We start from the raw sequence: 14,438 nt of genomic DNA on the forward strand, positions 1-14,438 counted from the left end.
ATTTAGCAACAAGTATTAACATCTTGTCAGGTTTTGCGCTATTTTAGTTCTGTGTAATTTTCTTTTAAGTTTATTTATGTTTCAAACTTTAAAAAATACTGGCTGACTGGGAAAGGAAAACCAAGAAGGTTACGGGAAATAATTAGTTTAAGAAACTCGTCTGTTCCTGCATATGGGAAAGATTTTAATACAAGTTTGTCAGATAACTACGCCGAACTTATTCAACAGTCTGCGAAAACTAGCTAATAAATAAAACTAGAAGTTTTGTAAATTCCGCAGCGGAGTCTGGCAGACGTTTTATCAAAGCGTCACAGTGTTGGAAACTGATGATGGCTTTGAGGTTTTAGTATTATAAGGTCAAATAATGCCTTCAATTTTCAGGAAAGGTATTTTGTAAAAATAAAAATGAAGCATCAACTTAATGTGTTATTATGCATACGCACTTACTGTATAATTTAAATAACATTAAAATGGCATAATAAATTATAACGTCATAATTTTCCCGCTCAAACTCCCAGCAACGCGAGTCGTTAGTATTAAAACAATATCAGATATATTACAACATGGAAACCAGGTTCACAAATACGAAATTTAGTTAAATACTAAAAACACCGAGAGAACCCAACTTTAGGTTTCAACTTGTGAGGAATAAAGCGGATATAATTCAAGAAATACAGTAATCGAGATCAGTATCATCTTCAAAATTGTGATCATCGCGGTCTTGTTTCTAAAAGCATGGGCGCACAAAGCTGCGTGTTTACGGTAAATGCGGCGACCCGGAAGAAGACTGTGTGCGAAAGGGCTACCAGGAAGTGCGGAAAAATAAGTGTTCCTCAGTCAACACACCGGCTAAGGTGGATTACTCTCTTCTTTTTTTTTTTTTTTTTTTTTTTTTTTTTTTTTTTTTTGTTTTGCAGTTAGCCAAGAAAATGCACAGGACATCAAACGGTTGTTGTTTAAGGTTAAACCCTTAGCTCTTCTCGGATTTGGGTGAGTGGGACTAAGATTAAAAAAGCCCTCCTCAAGTTCTTCTTCTTCTTCTTCTTGTTCGGTTCCGTGGCTTCCCCGGACCCAGCCGGGTTGGTGGTGGCGTGGAGGTAGATGGAACATTTTTCTGCGCACGAAAATGGTCCTGTAAGTGTAACGTCATCGTTTCTCATTCAGGCGGCAGAATAAATGTTCGAGATCAGAAGAAGACCATGTTCCCCAGCTCTTCCATCGTGGGGTTCGCTCCGTTCCTCCCTCCTCCTCGGTGCGCGCGAGGCAACACTGTGACTGCGCACCACGCGCTGCCACTACCGTTCCCGCTGCCCGCCCTGTCGCCGCCGCCACCGCAGCTGCAGCTGCCGGCCGAGTCGCACTTCAACATGAGGAACAAGAGGCAAGAACAAGCAGGCTTCCAGGACTCGCCACTCGGAGTCTTTACACAACAGCTGAGCAGTAACCAGCCTCTTACCCGGCCGTTAGATACAGCAGAGTCTTTCTTTCTTACACTTTCCATTGATTCACGTGACCTACCTCGACCAAGGAAACTCTGCACAAGTGGGATTTAATCCTGCGACCTCTTGGCATCCATTGATTGGCTCTATGTATATATACAGTACATTGACTGATTGTTTGCTGTCCAGCCAGGTCATTATTCTCATTATATTAGTACCCGTTGCGCTTTGATAGACTGGTGTCCCGTCCAGGGTGTACCCTCTCTGACACTCTGTGTTAGATGGGTCCGTTCTAGACCACTGCGAACCTTCACCGGAGAAGCATTTATCGATAATACATCATGGATCGATATTTTATGGTGCTGACTACCGTGTCTTTAATTGAATGTAGCTTTACTGTCTCTTGCTTTTTCTAGCTTCCGTGGTGTTCCTCCAAACGCTCTTCCCCGGTTCCCTTCAAACCCTCACTGTGACTGGACTCCAGCTGTTGGCACACCTCCTCTTGCACCTGGTGGGCCACCATTGACGATGACTAGGAAGTGAGTGATGGACAATTTTGAATGACTGAATGAATGAATGATTGTGAACTTAATTTGTACTATGGAAGAAAATTTCTTTTGATACTGGATTTCAGTCTTCTTTCACCAGAACATTTCTGTATTGTATTCCAGCATGATTTCATATTACATTTGAACCAAATTCAAGTTGATCTTTAGCTAATCTCACGATTTATGCTGTCTTTTTTGTAGTGTTTAATACGGATATAGGTCTGAAAGAAGATTCTTTTTCTCATCAAAGGGAAATTTTTTATTTTTTTTTTTTCCCTCTCTGTATTTATGGCTGTGCTGCTTCACAAAATAATATATAGTTGCTCTTTCTGTTGGTCTTTTTCAGGAGACGGAATGATGAACACAGCCTATATGACGTGAAGCGACAGCGCTTCGGTTCCCCAGGCATTTATGGAAGGACCCCTCAAGTGGTCTCCCCACTGCCTGTAGCTCAGTCAGCACCACCAAAGCCACCTATTGAGGGCTGTCGGCACCCCCCAGGCATTCATAAACCTAAACAGACTGGCGGCACCCTGGTCCTCAGGAGGGAGCTTTGCCCCAGCATTCCTGAAGACCCACTCATACTGGCTGGGGACAAGGTAAACCTGAACACCTCTTTTGGCATCTTTATCTTGGTAAAGTGTCTTTATCCTGCTAGAGGATCACTGGTATACTGAGGTGGTTTTGTTTGCATGTCGTGTTCCAGTCCTGAAGTTGGAAAAAGTATTGAGGATTTCTTTGTTTCCTGAGGAGAATAGGCATAACCTTTAGAGAAGATGATTGCACGTAAGAGCTTTTGGTGGATGTAGATGTAAAACCTGTGTAACATTTTGCACTATTGTGCCTTTCAGCTCAGCCAACAGATCCTGGCCCTGTTCCAAGCATGCCAGCAGCAGAATGATGACCTGGAGAAGAAGGAGCGCTGTCGAGCACAACTTCAGAAAGAGATCCGGGCCCTTTTCCCACGTATGTTTCTATTTACTTATGTTTTAGTGTATTTTCCCTCTCTTTATGAATGTGGCCAACCTGTGGTTTCTCTGTTGCCTCTTTATAATTATCTTTCAGATTCCACAGTTTACTTGGCTGGTTCCACCCTTAATGGCTTCGGGAGCCGAAGCAGCGATGCAGACCTGTGCCTAGTTATCAAAGATGGATCTGTAAGTTTTATTATTTTTATTATGTTAACCAGTTTATACTGATGGATATTTCAAGGGTACATTTGTCGTGCTGTTTCTGGGAGTTGATCTGTATTTTGTCCTTTACCAACACACATCCAGCAGCCAGGCATATTTGGGATGTTTATATAGATATGAATGTTGAATGTTGGCTTTTTTTATAATGTTCTTTTTAGGTGGACCAGAGAACAGATGCTGTATACATACTCAGTCTTATACGCAAGTTGCTTTACAGGCTGTGTAAGTACTGTGCTCTGACTCTCTGAATGAAGCAAAATGTGGTTCTCATCTTGTTTTTCGCTTTTGCTGGATCCTGGACAGGTGTGGTTCTGTCGTGTAGACACACTTGTCTTTCAGATACAGTGACTCAGTGTAAACATGTCTGGCGATGTCTGAATATTCATTTGTCTTTCAAATATTTGCTTCCTTTTTGACACTGCTGCTATAAATACTGTATATGCACCTTGTCAATAGAAATATAAGAAGACAAAATAAATCCTTAATTAAAGTAACTGTAAAACTAAGTATTGCTTTTAAACAATTAAACTTGATGGTAATACTCTACAAGCCTTTCGGGAGCAAAAATTAAATACGTTCTCTGTTTTGTTCTTAGCGTATATTGAAAGACCGCAGCTTATCCGTGCAAAAGTGCCCATACTGAAATTCAGGGATAAAGTGAGGTAGGTGCTTCTCCTTGAACTTGTTTAGACCACACACACACACACACACACACACACACACACACACACACACACACACACACACACCCATATATATATACACAATGGGTAGAACTGCTTGTCCCAAGCAGGGTCGTGGCGAACCGGAGCCTAACCCAACAACATAGGGCGCAAGGCCAAAGGGGGAAGGGACACACCCAGGATGAGATGCCAGTCCGCCATAAGGCACCCCAAGGAGGACTCAAACCCCAGACCCACCACAGAGCAGGCCCTGGCCAAACCCGCTGCACCCCTCACTTGTTTAGACTGTTGTCAGTAAAATTAAGTTCTGTATTCTAGCAATGACAAAAAATAAACTACAAGGTAATTTTCTCAGAAATTCCTGTAAATAGATATTTTAAATATAAGTTTTGGAGAACTCATTGATATTGCGAATTTAAGAAAGCAATACCTGTTAGTTGACTGTGCAGGCAGCTGTGCTGAGATCACCAACATGTTTTCATCCCACTGATCTCTGGTCTTCGCTGCTGTCTGAAATAATTTGTTGAGTGTTTTAGCTGAATTTTCTCTAGCGTTTCTTGCTTTGCAACCAGCACATAACATGAGGTTAGAGAACTTATGTGAACTTTATTCTGTCAGCATTATAAACACAAGTAAACAAAAAACAAACTGCAACAGGTATGTTTATGGTATTGCTTTACATATTTTAATAGTGATTTTATTTGCTTAATCCATAATTGATTTTTTTTTTTTTTTTTTTTCCTTTGAAAATAGTTTAAATGCCCATTTTTAACGAATTATCATGATATACTACATTGGATCTGTAGTGATATTGTTTTGCAAGCAAATTTATATTTAGAAAAGTTTTCAGGTGTTAATGACATTGGAGTGAAATAACCAAGTGGATAAATTAAGACTTCTACTTTTCCTGTTGAAGTGACGTATGTGCTTTTGGGGCGCTCCAGACTTTGTGTAGGGTGTGATTCTGAGACACATATAACTGATATGTGTTTCATCTTTAAGATTTTGCCTTGTATGTAGTTTTGTACTGGCAACAAATAAAACTTTCAGTCCACCTGTAAAGCCCTCTCAAGAATTGTTAACGTATATGTAGGGTAGATATATTTTCTTAAATTACTGTTACATTCATTTGTTTACCTATGAACTATTGACAGTAGTCAGTTTCAATTAACACTTAAGAAATCATAGAAAAGGTTTTATTTTAGGCACTCCTGTTATTGGCTATGTGTCTGGCGTGTTGTGTGTGCTTCAGATCAGTCATGCTGAATGCCTGATCTCCTGTGCCTATTTACATTTCTACTTCAAGAAACTGAAATATGTAAAAAAATAAATAAAATAAAGGAAAAGCTTAATTGAGCCGGGATTGAATTGCTCTATGGTCGAGCCTTGAAGGTGGAACAGTGTTTCTGCAGCATTTGCTGCAGGTGTCTCCTTAGCCGTGCTATTCTGGAATGTTCCTTCAGAAGCATTGCAGCAAGATGACATCTGAAGCTGTTTTAATGGTTGCCCATGAATAAAGAGAGAGTAATTAAAGATTAAACAGGCGCTGTAATTTAATTATTTTTGGGCCAGCGATCAGGGGTTGTGTTTTCTGTGTCTTTTTGATGCATCGTAGGCCAGTGTTTCTATTTTAGTGCTGACACTTAGTCCTGTGCTGGGAGAGGGGGGAGCATGACGCATAAACAATAATATAACCGCTACAGCCAGGCTTTTTATAGCCCCGAATGACAAACTGGTGCCCTTTTTATGATGCTGAAGTTATGAAGGACATAGAGTTGGTTCCAGGTTGTTAAACCCCTAATTGTGTTGCTGCAATACAGATATTAATTAATTTTTTTTTTTTTTTCCCCCTCTCCTCCCCCCACCATCCTTTTCCCATCAGTGGTGTGGAGTTTGACTTGAATGTAAACAACATTGTTGGAATACGGAACACATTCCTTTTGAGAACCTATGCATACAGTAAGTGCAACTTGATTTTTTTTTTTTTTTCTCTCCCCTGTATACAGAAATAGCTTGCAGTTTTCACTGAATTCTTTATAAACCCAGGGTCAGGGATGATGTGTTTGCCTGTGCCGACACAATCTTCTGTATTCATCTAGCGCATTGCTTTTATTGTAAAAATGGTCTTAAATTCTAAAATAGTTGTGACCTGTCATAGTAATTTAATAGGACAAAAAAAGTGTTCTTTTTGCTTATAAACCCCATGAAGCTTGCTGAAGGGTATTAGTGTGCAATGGGTTCCTTTTACTGTCTTTGCATTACGTTTATGTTGCTCTCTTTTTCTCTGAATGATTGGTTGCGCTTGTTTCTCTGTTACAAGTTGAGAGCCGTGTTCGACCCATTATCCTCGTGATAAAGAAGTGGGCCAGGTATCGGGGAATCAACGATGCAAGTCGGGGAACTCTAAGCAGCTACTCGCTGGTGTTGATGGTCCTGCATTACCTTCAAAGTGAGTAGAGAATCTCATTCAAAACACCGACAGCTTGTGTTTTACATATTACATCAAAGAGCATAGTGGAACTTGCAGAATGTGGGAAAGTGCAAAAAGCCTTCTTTGTCCAGTGTGGAAATAGACTTGATTTTATTTTATTTTAGCCCTGCCAGAACCTGTCATTCCCTGCCTTCAAAAGGATTATCCAGTAAGTCCTTCATTATAATATTTGCGTCTGTGTACTAATGTAAACTCTTTATCCTATAGCATATTTACGATGGGATGCTTTTGTTTGGTTTCATGTAGAATTCAAATAATTGGTTCAATATGTATTTTGTAGTTCCCTGTAACTTATTATATCAGGAAAGTATTTTTTGCTGAAGATCCAGCTAAGCTTTTACCTGGCTTCAAAGACTCAACCCTTTTTGGGCTGTTTTTTAAAATTATTTCTTTAAATTTTGAATGATGGATTAATTCAAGCTACAAGGTAGTGACACATTTTGAACTTTTGTTCATATTGCTTGATTTGCAGACTTAACTGTTCATGTGGTAAACAGTTTTGAGATGTAATTACTGACAAAATGTGTTGTACGAGCACAAGGAACAAGAAAATTGTGTTAATTTTTTTTTTTTTTTTTAAATTTCTTAGAGACAGTATTGCATACTGATGTATAAATATGAATGCAGAATACCATGGCATTATTTGGATTGTTTAGATTTTTTAAATTGCTGTGTTTAAGGAGATGCTGTGTTTGACCTTCATTACTGACAGTTGAAAGCTTTGCCTTGCGATAAAACTGGTGGTTTGCTGTGTGGTTTTTGTTGTTTCTAGTTAAGTTAACTAGGTCTACTAAATCTTGTGTGGTGCTTCACCTAAAATATGGGTAGGCTTTTAGGCCTAAACCTAATATGTCCTCCTTGTGTATATATTTGTATTTAATTTAGAACAAATTTAAGACAAAAATTTGGGCGGCACAGTGGCACAGCATGTAGCCCTGCTGTCTCACAGGGCCTGCGTGGTGCGAGAGGACGTGGGTTTGATGCCCACTTTGTGGAGTTTGCATGCTCTCCCCGTGTCTGTGTGGGTTTCCTCTGGGTGCTCTGATTTCTTCTCAAAGTCCAAAGACATGCTGTTCAGGTTCACCCATAGTGTGTGAGTGACACAGAGAGAGTGTGTTCCACTGATGTATGGATGAGTGACCCATTGCAAGTAGTGTATCTAGCAGTGTAAGTCACCTTGGTAAATAAGGTGTGTTGACTGATAACACTACATAGAGTTCATTGTAAGTTGCTTTGGACAAAAGCGCCAGCTAAATAAATAAATGTAAAATGGAAATTGTGGCTATATACCTATATAATGAATTTTTAAGAATTTCAGAAATAAATTGTACTATTACTATTCAAGCCAGCAGCTATGATTAAATCCTGTTAATATCTCCTGTTAGATGCACATATTTGGCATATGCTGTGAGCTGACAAAGGAAAAACAAATATGTGAATCTTACAAGAAGGTGAAGTAATGCCACTGTGTTTAAGCAGTCATGCAGATCATATTTGACTGCTATAGCTGACTGATGGAACTATTCTGACCAGGAATGTTTCAGTGTTTCCATGGATATCCATCTTGTGCCAGAGGGACCGAAAGGTATTCCTCCTTTCATCTCCAAGAACCAGTCGACCTTGGGAGACCTGTTCCTTGGGTTTCTGAAATACTATGCCAAGGAGTTCAAGTAAGTGCACTGAATGCCCATAGTTAGTACAGCTTGTTCCTGTCTGATCTACTTTGATGTGTGTTTATCTCTTTATAAATCCTACTCTGTGGTATTTTACAATAGGTGCAAAAATCATATGAACGAATTAACAACATGGTGAGAACCATATAAAGAATCATCGGTCACATTCATGAATGTACTACCTCCTGAGTGTTCATTGCCTTTTATTTTAAGACATGCTCATTTAATTGTGCATTTTTCTGTAGTGATGTAGTTGCTGCAGCTTAGGTATGTGTCCAGATATGTTTTATATTATGCAAGATACATGGTAAAAAAAAAATTCTAGGATATATTAGAAAAACTAAGATACTATGAAGTAAGGGATTACCAGCTTTCAACTGGTTTTAACTGGGGAAAAAAATATACGTGTCCTGGCAGTACAATTCATTATTTAAACTTTGTTGTTGTCATGATAAGTTGAGACAAGACCAGTGGAAATTGCCTTGGGAACCAAATTTATTTATCATGGAGAAATATTCAGTGAAACTAATTAATGGACTTGAACAGTTGCACCAAGTGGCCATATTATTAGGGTCATCTACCTAGTTCTGTGTAGCATGAATTCTTTGAGGCATGGATTCAACAAGGTGCTGGAAACATTTCATCTTGCTTTAGGTCCATCCTGACTAAGTACCATGACACGGTTCTTGTAAATTTTTCAAGCACACACTGATGCTACGCACATTCTGTTCTACCTCGTCCCAGTGGTACATGATTGAAATAAGATCTTGGGCTGTACAGGCCATTGGAGTAAAATTCACTTACTGTCATGTTCCTGGAACAGTCTTCAGATGATGGATTCCTTGTGATGTGGTACACTATGCTGCTGGAAATATCCATTTGAAAAGGTTAAACTGTGGCCATGAAGGAACATGGTACACTGTGGCATTCAACTGATTAGTATTAAGCAGTCTAATGTGTGCCAAAAAATATTTCCCCACAGCATTACACCACCACCACCTTTGACATATAAACCTTAGTGGACCTATGGGTTCATGCTGTTGACACCAAATTCTGAACCTACTGTCAGCATGTCACAATACGTGAGAAGAGCGCTCTATAAAAATGAATTGAATTGAATTGAATTGAATCAGTCCAGGCAATGTCTTATACTCTTCAGTTGTCCTGTTTTGGTGATGAGGTGACCACTTTGCTGGCACAAGTGGAATCTGGCATAGTCATCTGCTGCTGCAGCCTGTTTGTTTCAAGGTCCAAAGAATTTCGCATTCAGAGATTCCTTTCTACAGAGCCCAAGTTGTACTGAGCTGTTTTTGCACTTTGTGTTCTTCTTACCTGCGCCAAGTCTGGCGATTTTTCTCTGACCTCTCTCCTTAACGTGATGTTTTTGCCCACAGAAGTATTCCGTGAGAGAATGTTTTTTGTTTATTGCACATTTTTGTAAACTCTGGACACTGTAGTTTCTGAAAATCACACGAGTGTGGCTGTTTCTGGCACCAACAGTCATGCAAGGTTCAAAATCGCTTAGATGTCACCTTGTATATTGCAATGTTTAGTACAACAGTAACCAAACCTCTCAAACTTGTCTGCATGCTTTTATTACACTGAGTTGCAGCCAGATAATTTTTTGTTTGGAGGGGCAGGCCATTTGTGTGAATGAGAACTTGTACCTAATTAAGTGGTCTCTGAGTACATGTCATAGTAAAACATGCTCACAATTTAAACCTGACGACAGAAGTTAATCTTGACAGCTGAGTTCGACTTTTTTCTGTGATGGTTTACTCACTACGTGCAACATGTTGTATAGTTATTAATGTATGAAGTGTTGTTTTTGTGCATAAGGAATAAGCTTAAAGAGGGTTGAGGTCTGCGCTTTGTTTTTCCCCCACTTAAAATTAAGTATGTACGTAACTGTAGATATACTAAACTAGTTTTAATTAATGTCTGCCTGCAAATGAACAAGATATTTTCAGGGATCGCAATAGTTTACCAGACCTTCTTAAGCCAAACTATACCTTTAGCTGCTCAGTTTGGTGATCTATTTGTTCTCTGAATTTTATTTTATTTTTAAAAAGAAAAAGTAACACATGCTTAAATGCTTTTTGCAAGTGCTGAATGAAAGCCATATTTCTGAGTCTTTTGCAAATGTAATGCAACTTGTCACTAGGCTATAATCTTCAAAGAAGATTCTTTCTGCAGTTAACATGAGCAGACATACCTACATTCCCTAACAGAATATGTCCAGTTTTCAGTGTCTAACATGGCTCCAGCCTTATGGAGAAAATTAAAATTCCTTATGTGACTTCTGTAATGTGAAACTGTTTACTAGCTTCTTCTAAATTATACTCTAGTATTAGGTTTAATGTGAAATACTGTTTGTATTATATGTGTTCTGCTCTTTTAAAGATAAATCTGAAACGGAAAAAACCCATATCTCAGGCAATTGTGTTACTGTAATTTTGTCGTCAACATTCCAACCGTTCCTTGTAGGTAGCTGATCCACATTCCTGTCACATGGAGCCATCCGCAGTTGCGCACTACTACTGTAGGTTGTAATTTAGTGTTCTAAGGCATGAAGGGTATAATTTGCCAACATTTGGGTTGCCAAGATGACACTATAGCAGGTTGCATTCAGCCTTTAAACTTCCTCATTTTTCTGTGGTTAATCAGTTAGTGGTTGCAGTATCTGCTGCTTCTTCTCACCCTGGACTGATCTCATCTTAGGGATCTAGCAAGGTATAGAGCCACAAATAATTAACTTAGACTTGCTGATCTGCATCTGCCAGGTAACCCTTTCGATAGGATATTTTGTTGTCCTGCATTGCAGCCTTCTAAAAAAAAAAAAAATTCAGCAATTTGTACATTTATTCTTTTATTATGTTCTCTAGATATCCTTGCTTTTACTGTGAAGTACTCCGTGAAGCAGCTTTTAAAAGTAATATGTATAGTAAAGTTAATCATTGTTCATTAACCATCTGTAGGTTAGTATATCTCGACTTAAATGTTTTGCATCCGCTCATGTATTTGTACTTCACTGAACTAAGTTTAAGATGATATTTAGAGTTGCTCTGCAATGCTGTTAAAGTGTTTCCCAGTCTATTACATTAATCCCTATTTATCCCAAACTTGAGCTCCAAGATAATCAGTGAGTCCTGGGTTGATATGCACGTGTACCTTAAAAATTAGAGGGCTTGTGCGACCCCCAGGGTTTCACTTGCCCTGCCCTGCTCCTGTTTCACATTGCTGGGGTAATGGATAGAAGCAGGTGACACACTGACATTGGGCCTCTGGCAGAGCCACTGGACTTTTGATGAACAACTTGTTTATATGCAGAGGCCCTGACTGTAAATGAACTCTGAATCCAGTGATGTCCAGTTTGGTTTTGGTTTTTTGTTTTCCCCTCAGGGCTTGCTTTTTGTCGAAGTTCCGTGGTATTTGTGTGTTCTTCTGGAATACAGATTAAGGGTTGTGCAAAACATATGCTGTGCTAGTCTTTAAAGTGGCAAGTTTGAGTAATACTATATTAAAGAATGGTACTACTGTATATATTTTATTTCAAAAGAAGAAAGTGGCTGATGTTTAAGGACATTTGCTGTGTTGTGACATATTTTCATTGGAGGTCATTTTCCTGTTTTTTTCTTTCCCCTATAGTTGGGACAAACTAATGATTTCAGTTCGTGAAGCAGATGCTCTTCCAAAGCCCAACTGCCGAGAATGGAAAAACAAGTTCATTTGTGTGGAAGGTACTATAACTTTGCAAAATCAGTAGAATTCGCAAATAGGCAATGTTTTCAGTACTTGTTAAAGGGAAGTTCAGGTATGATTATAGGTAAACTGATAAATGTTATAAATTGGTAAACCTTGATTTTAATGATTACATGTGATCTGTTTCAGAACCCTTTGACAGATCCAACACAGCAAGAGCGGTTCACGAGAAGGTGAAGTTTGATGCCATAAAAGCAGAGTTCACAGAGGTATTTTTCCCTGCTTGTACATTCTGTGGAATAATTTTATGTTTCTTAATGTGTGCACATTATTATTATTATTATTATTATTACCAAAGAGGACTTTGATTCCTTGAGGAGATGCCTTATAACTACAATAATCTTGACTGCTATAGACAACTGCAATACTAATTTTTCTATATCTAGAATAAAAAAAGTTACTGCAATTTTGCATAAGCTGCTGGAAACAAATCTCAAATGTTGATTTTACATGAATGTTAAAGGATAAGGGTTTATAAAGGACAGGTAAAATTTATTTCCTGAATGGTATAATTCTGAAAGGTTGATGTTTAAACCCTTTGTGTTAAATACCTGATGATGCTAAAGCCAGATCTACCTTATTTCTTCTATGAAGGGGGTTCTGTGTTTTTTTTGTTTGGTAATTTAGAGAGTTTTTGTCTTAAGGAAACTGTGTGATAACTTCACTGTCTAAATTGATTGTGCTGATGAATTTGTCATCAGCACAAGAATGTGAAGTAATTTTGTCCTTTTGTATGTGATTTATTTGTGCTTTGTGTCTTTTTAGTCTTTGCGGCTGCTGCAGTTGAAGAAGGACTTGAATGCTATCTTGCCAGTAAGGGCAACGATACAGGAAAGATAGTGGTCACATCCATCCTTCCCAGTGGTGAAGAACACACTTGCTGGCAATAAATGGACAGAACTGATCTCATAATTCAGGGATTTTTTTGAGAGGTTAAAGGGGAAAACACTGCTTCAAAATGTTTTATCTTTTTTCTGAAGGTCATGTTATTGCACTGACTGGGATTTAGTTGTCATCATATCCACTTTCCAATTAAAAAGAATGCAAAAACTAACTTTTTCAGCTGAAGGCCTACATATGGCTCTCTTTGTTGGACATGGTACCTTTCACGGGTGGTGTGCACCTCAAAGGCATAGCCTGAGCACAGGATGAAGAATTCAGTGTTATCCTCAAGATTTTAAAGTTTTTTTTTTTTTTTTTTTTTAAAGATAATTTTCTGTATGTTCAGAATATGTGTGAGGTCACATTTTTCTTGAATTTACTGGGGAGTACTTTGTAGGGGTGTTTTTGGTGAAGAAAGTGAGGTGTATAACAGGATATGTTTTTCCAAGTTGTCCCTTAAATGTGGATATGTATGGAACTGAATTGAGTGTTATTCGTTTTTTTTTTTAAAACCTTTATACTATTTTTAACCTCCCGAGGAAGTAATCTTAGGGAGTAAGAACATTGATCTTACTCTGAAGATAACTTTGAAGTTCACAATATTCACTCTGCACAGACTCCGTTGGTTGTTATATGGGCTTTTGTAAAGAGCAGTGAGGGTCATTCTGAGAACTCTGTTTGTGTCCGTGAGGCCGGCCAGCTTTATGGTCCCAGTGTCTTTAAGCTGAAGATGCTAAATGGCCAAAACGTCCCTTTAAAGGGGAAATTGGAGTCAGGTGGAATGATGGCTATTGCAAATGGAAAAATGGACCTTTGTAAGAATTACATTAATGAATTGTTTGAGAAAGGCCTAAGCTCAAAAGACTTGTGAACATGTCTGTCTCTGCGAGTGTGTGTGTGTGTGTGTGTGTGTGTGTGTGTGTGTGTGTGTGTGTGTGTGTGAGAGAGAGAGAGTGAGTGAGTGAGTGAGTGGATGTTATGTTGGCACATCCTGGGTTGCTTTTGTTTGAATGGGAGATGTATGTGCAGTTATACATGTTTCATTGAGATTTTTTGAGGTTAAGTAATCTTAAATTTTGTCTTGGAAATGAAACTTCTAAATATTTAAGTGCAATTTTATTTTTTTTTCCTGTTATTGTAATTAGCGATGTTGATATCATAGTATTGTTATTTTTCCTTTATTTCCTTTTTATTGCCTAACATTCATAGTCCACAGTCAAGTCCACCAACTGTCTGCTTTTCAGAAATATTCCAGTTGTTCTCTGGAATCAACATTATTTTTGTTAGTTTTATATTACTCTGAGACTAAATTCCATGCTGTAGGTGTAGGTTGTACATAATCTGAATACCTTTGTTTTGAGAGTAAAGGATTTATTTAACATTACAGAAACCGAAAAAATTGGGATGTACATTGGGATGTGAACACGATAGGAAGTAAGGAAGACTATAACCCTTGTTTGTTATCAAGTTAATAAAGTTTTTGTGAAACCTTTGTTTGTTCAGTTTTTCAGTGTGAAGTACATGTATATGAAATACATATGTTTTAATGTACATATTGTATTATGTATTTCCAGTTATTAAAATGTGTTTTAAATTTATTATTCATAAATTCTTTTGTTCCCTAAACTCTGCCAAGTTGACTCTAATACTCATATGAAGAGAAGGACAAAATGAAGTCCAAAACCAAAAAAAAAAAAAAAGTATTTGTGTACTTGGCTATTTTCTTTTCATTCATTTTCCAGGTTCTTTGGTATATTGCAGTCCTTT

The 14,438-nt window shown here is 38.2% G+C and overlaps 1 protein-coding gene across 1 annotated transcript; it reads left to right on the plus strand.

The window, feature by feature from the left end:
* Positions 1 to 427: 427 nt before the first annotated feature.
* tent2 (terminal nucleotidyltransferase 2) lies at positions 428 to 14,089 on the plus strand. The gene is made up of 15 exons (XM_018736883.2): positions 428 to 990; positions 1,165 to 1,381; positions 1,856 to 1,978; positions 2,334 to 2,586; positions 2,839 to 2,953; positions 3,053 to 3,144; positions 3,339 to 3,402; positions 3,776 to 3,842; positions 5,746 to 5,822; positions 6,184 to 6,312; positions 6,459 to 6,502; positions 7,888 to 8,024; positions 11,676 to 11,767; positions 11,919 to 11,998; positions 12,555 to 14,089. Exons 2-15 carry the CDS (start codon positions 1,200 to 1,202, stop codon positions 12,627 to 12,629), a joined length of 1,530 nt encoding a protein of 509 aa, XP_018592399.2. The 5' UTR covers positions 428 to 990; positions 1,165 to 1,199; the 3' UTR covers positions 12,630 to 14,089.
* The last annotated feature ends 349 nt before the right edge of the window (positions 14,090 to 14,438 follow it).

Source organism: Scleropages formosus, chromosome 6 (genome assembly GCF_900964775.1).
Source record: "Scleropages formosus chromosome 6, fSclFor1.1, whole genome shotgun sequence".
Taxonomy (NCBI): Eukaryota; Metazoa; Chordata; class Actinopteri; order Osteoglossiformes; family Osteoglossidae; genus Scleropages; species Scleropages formosus.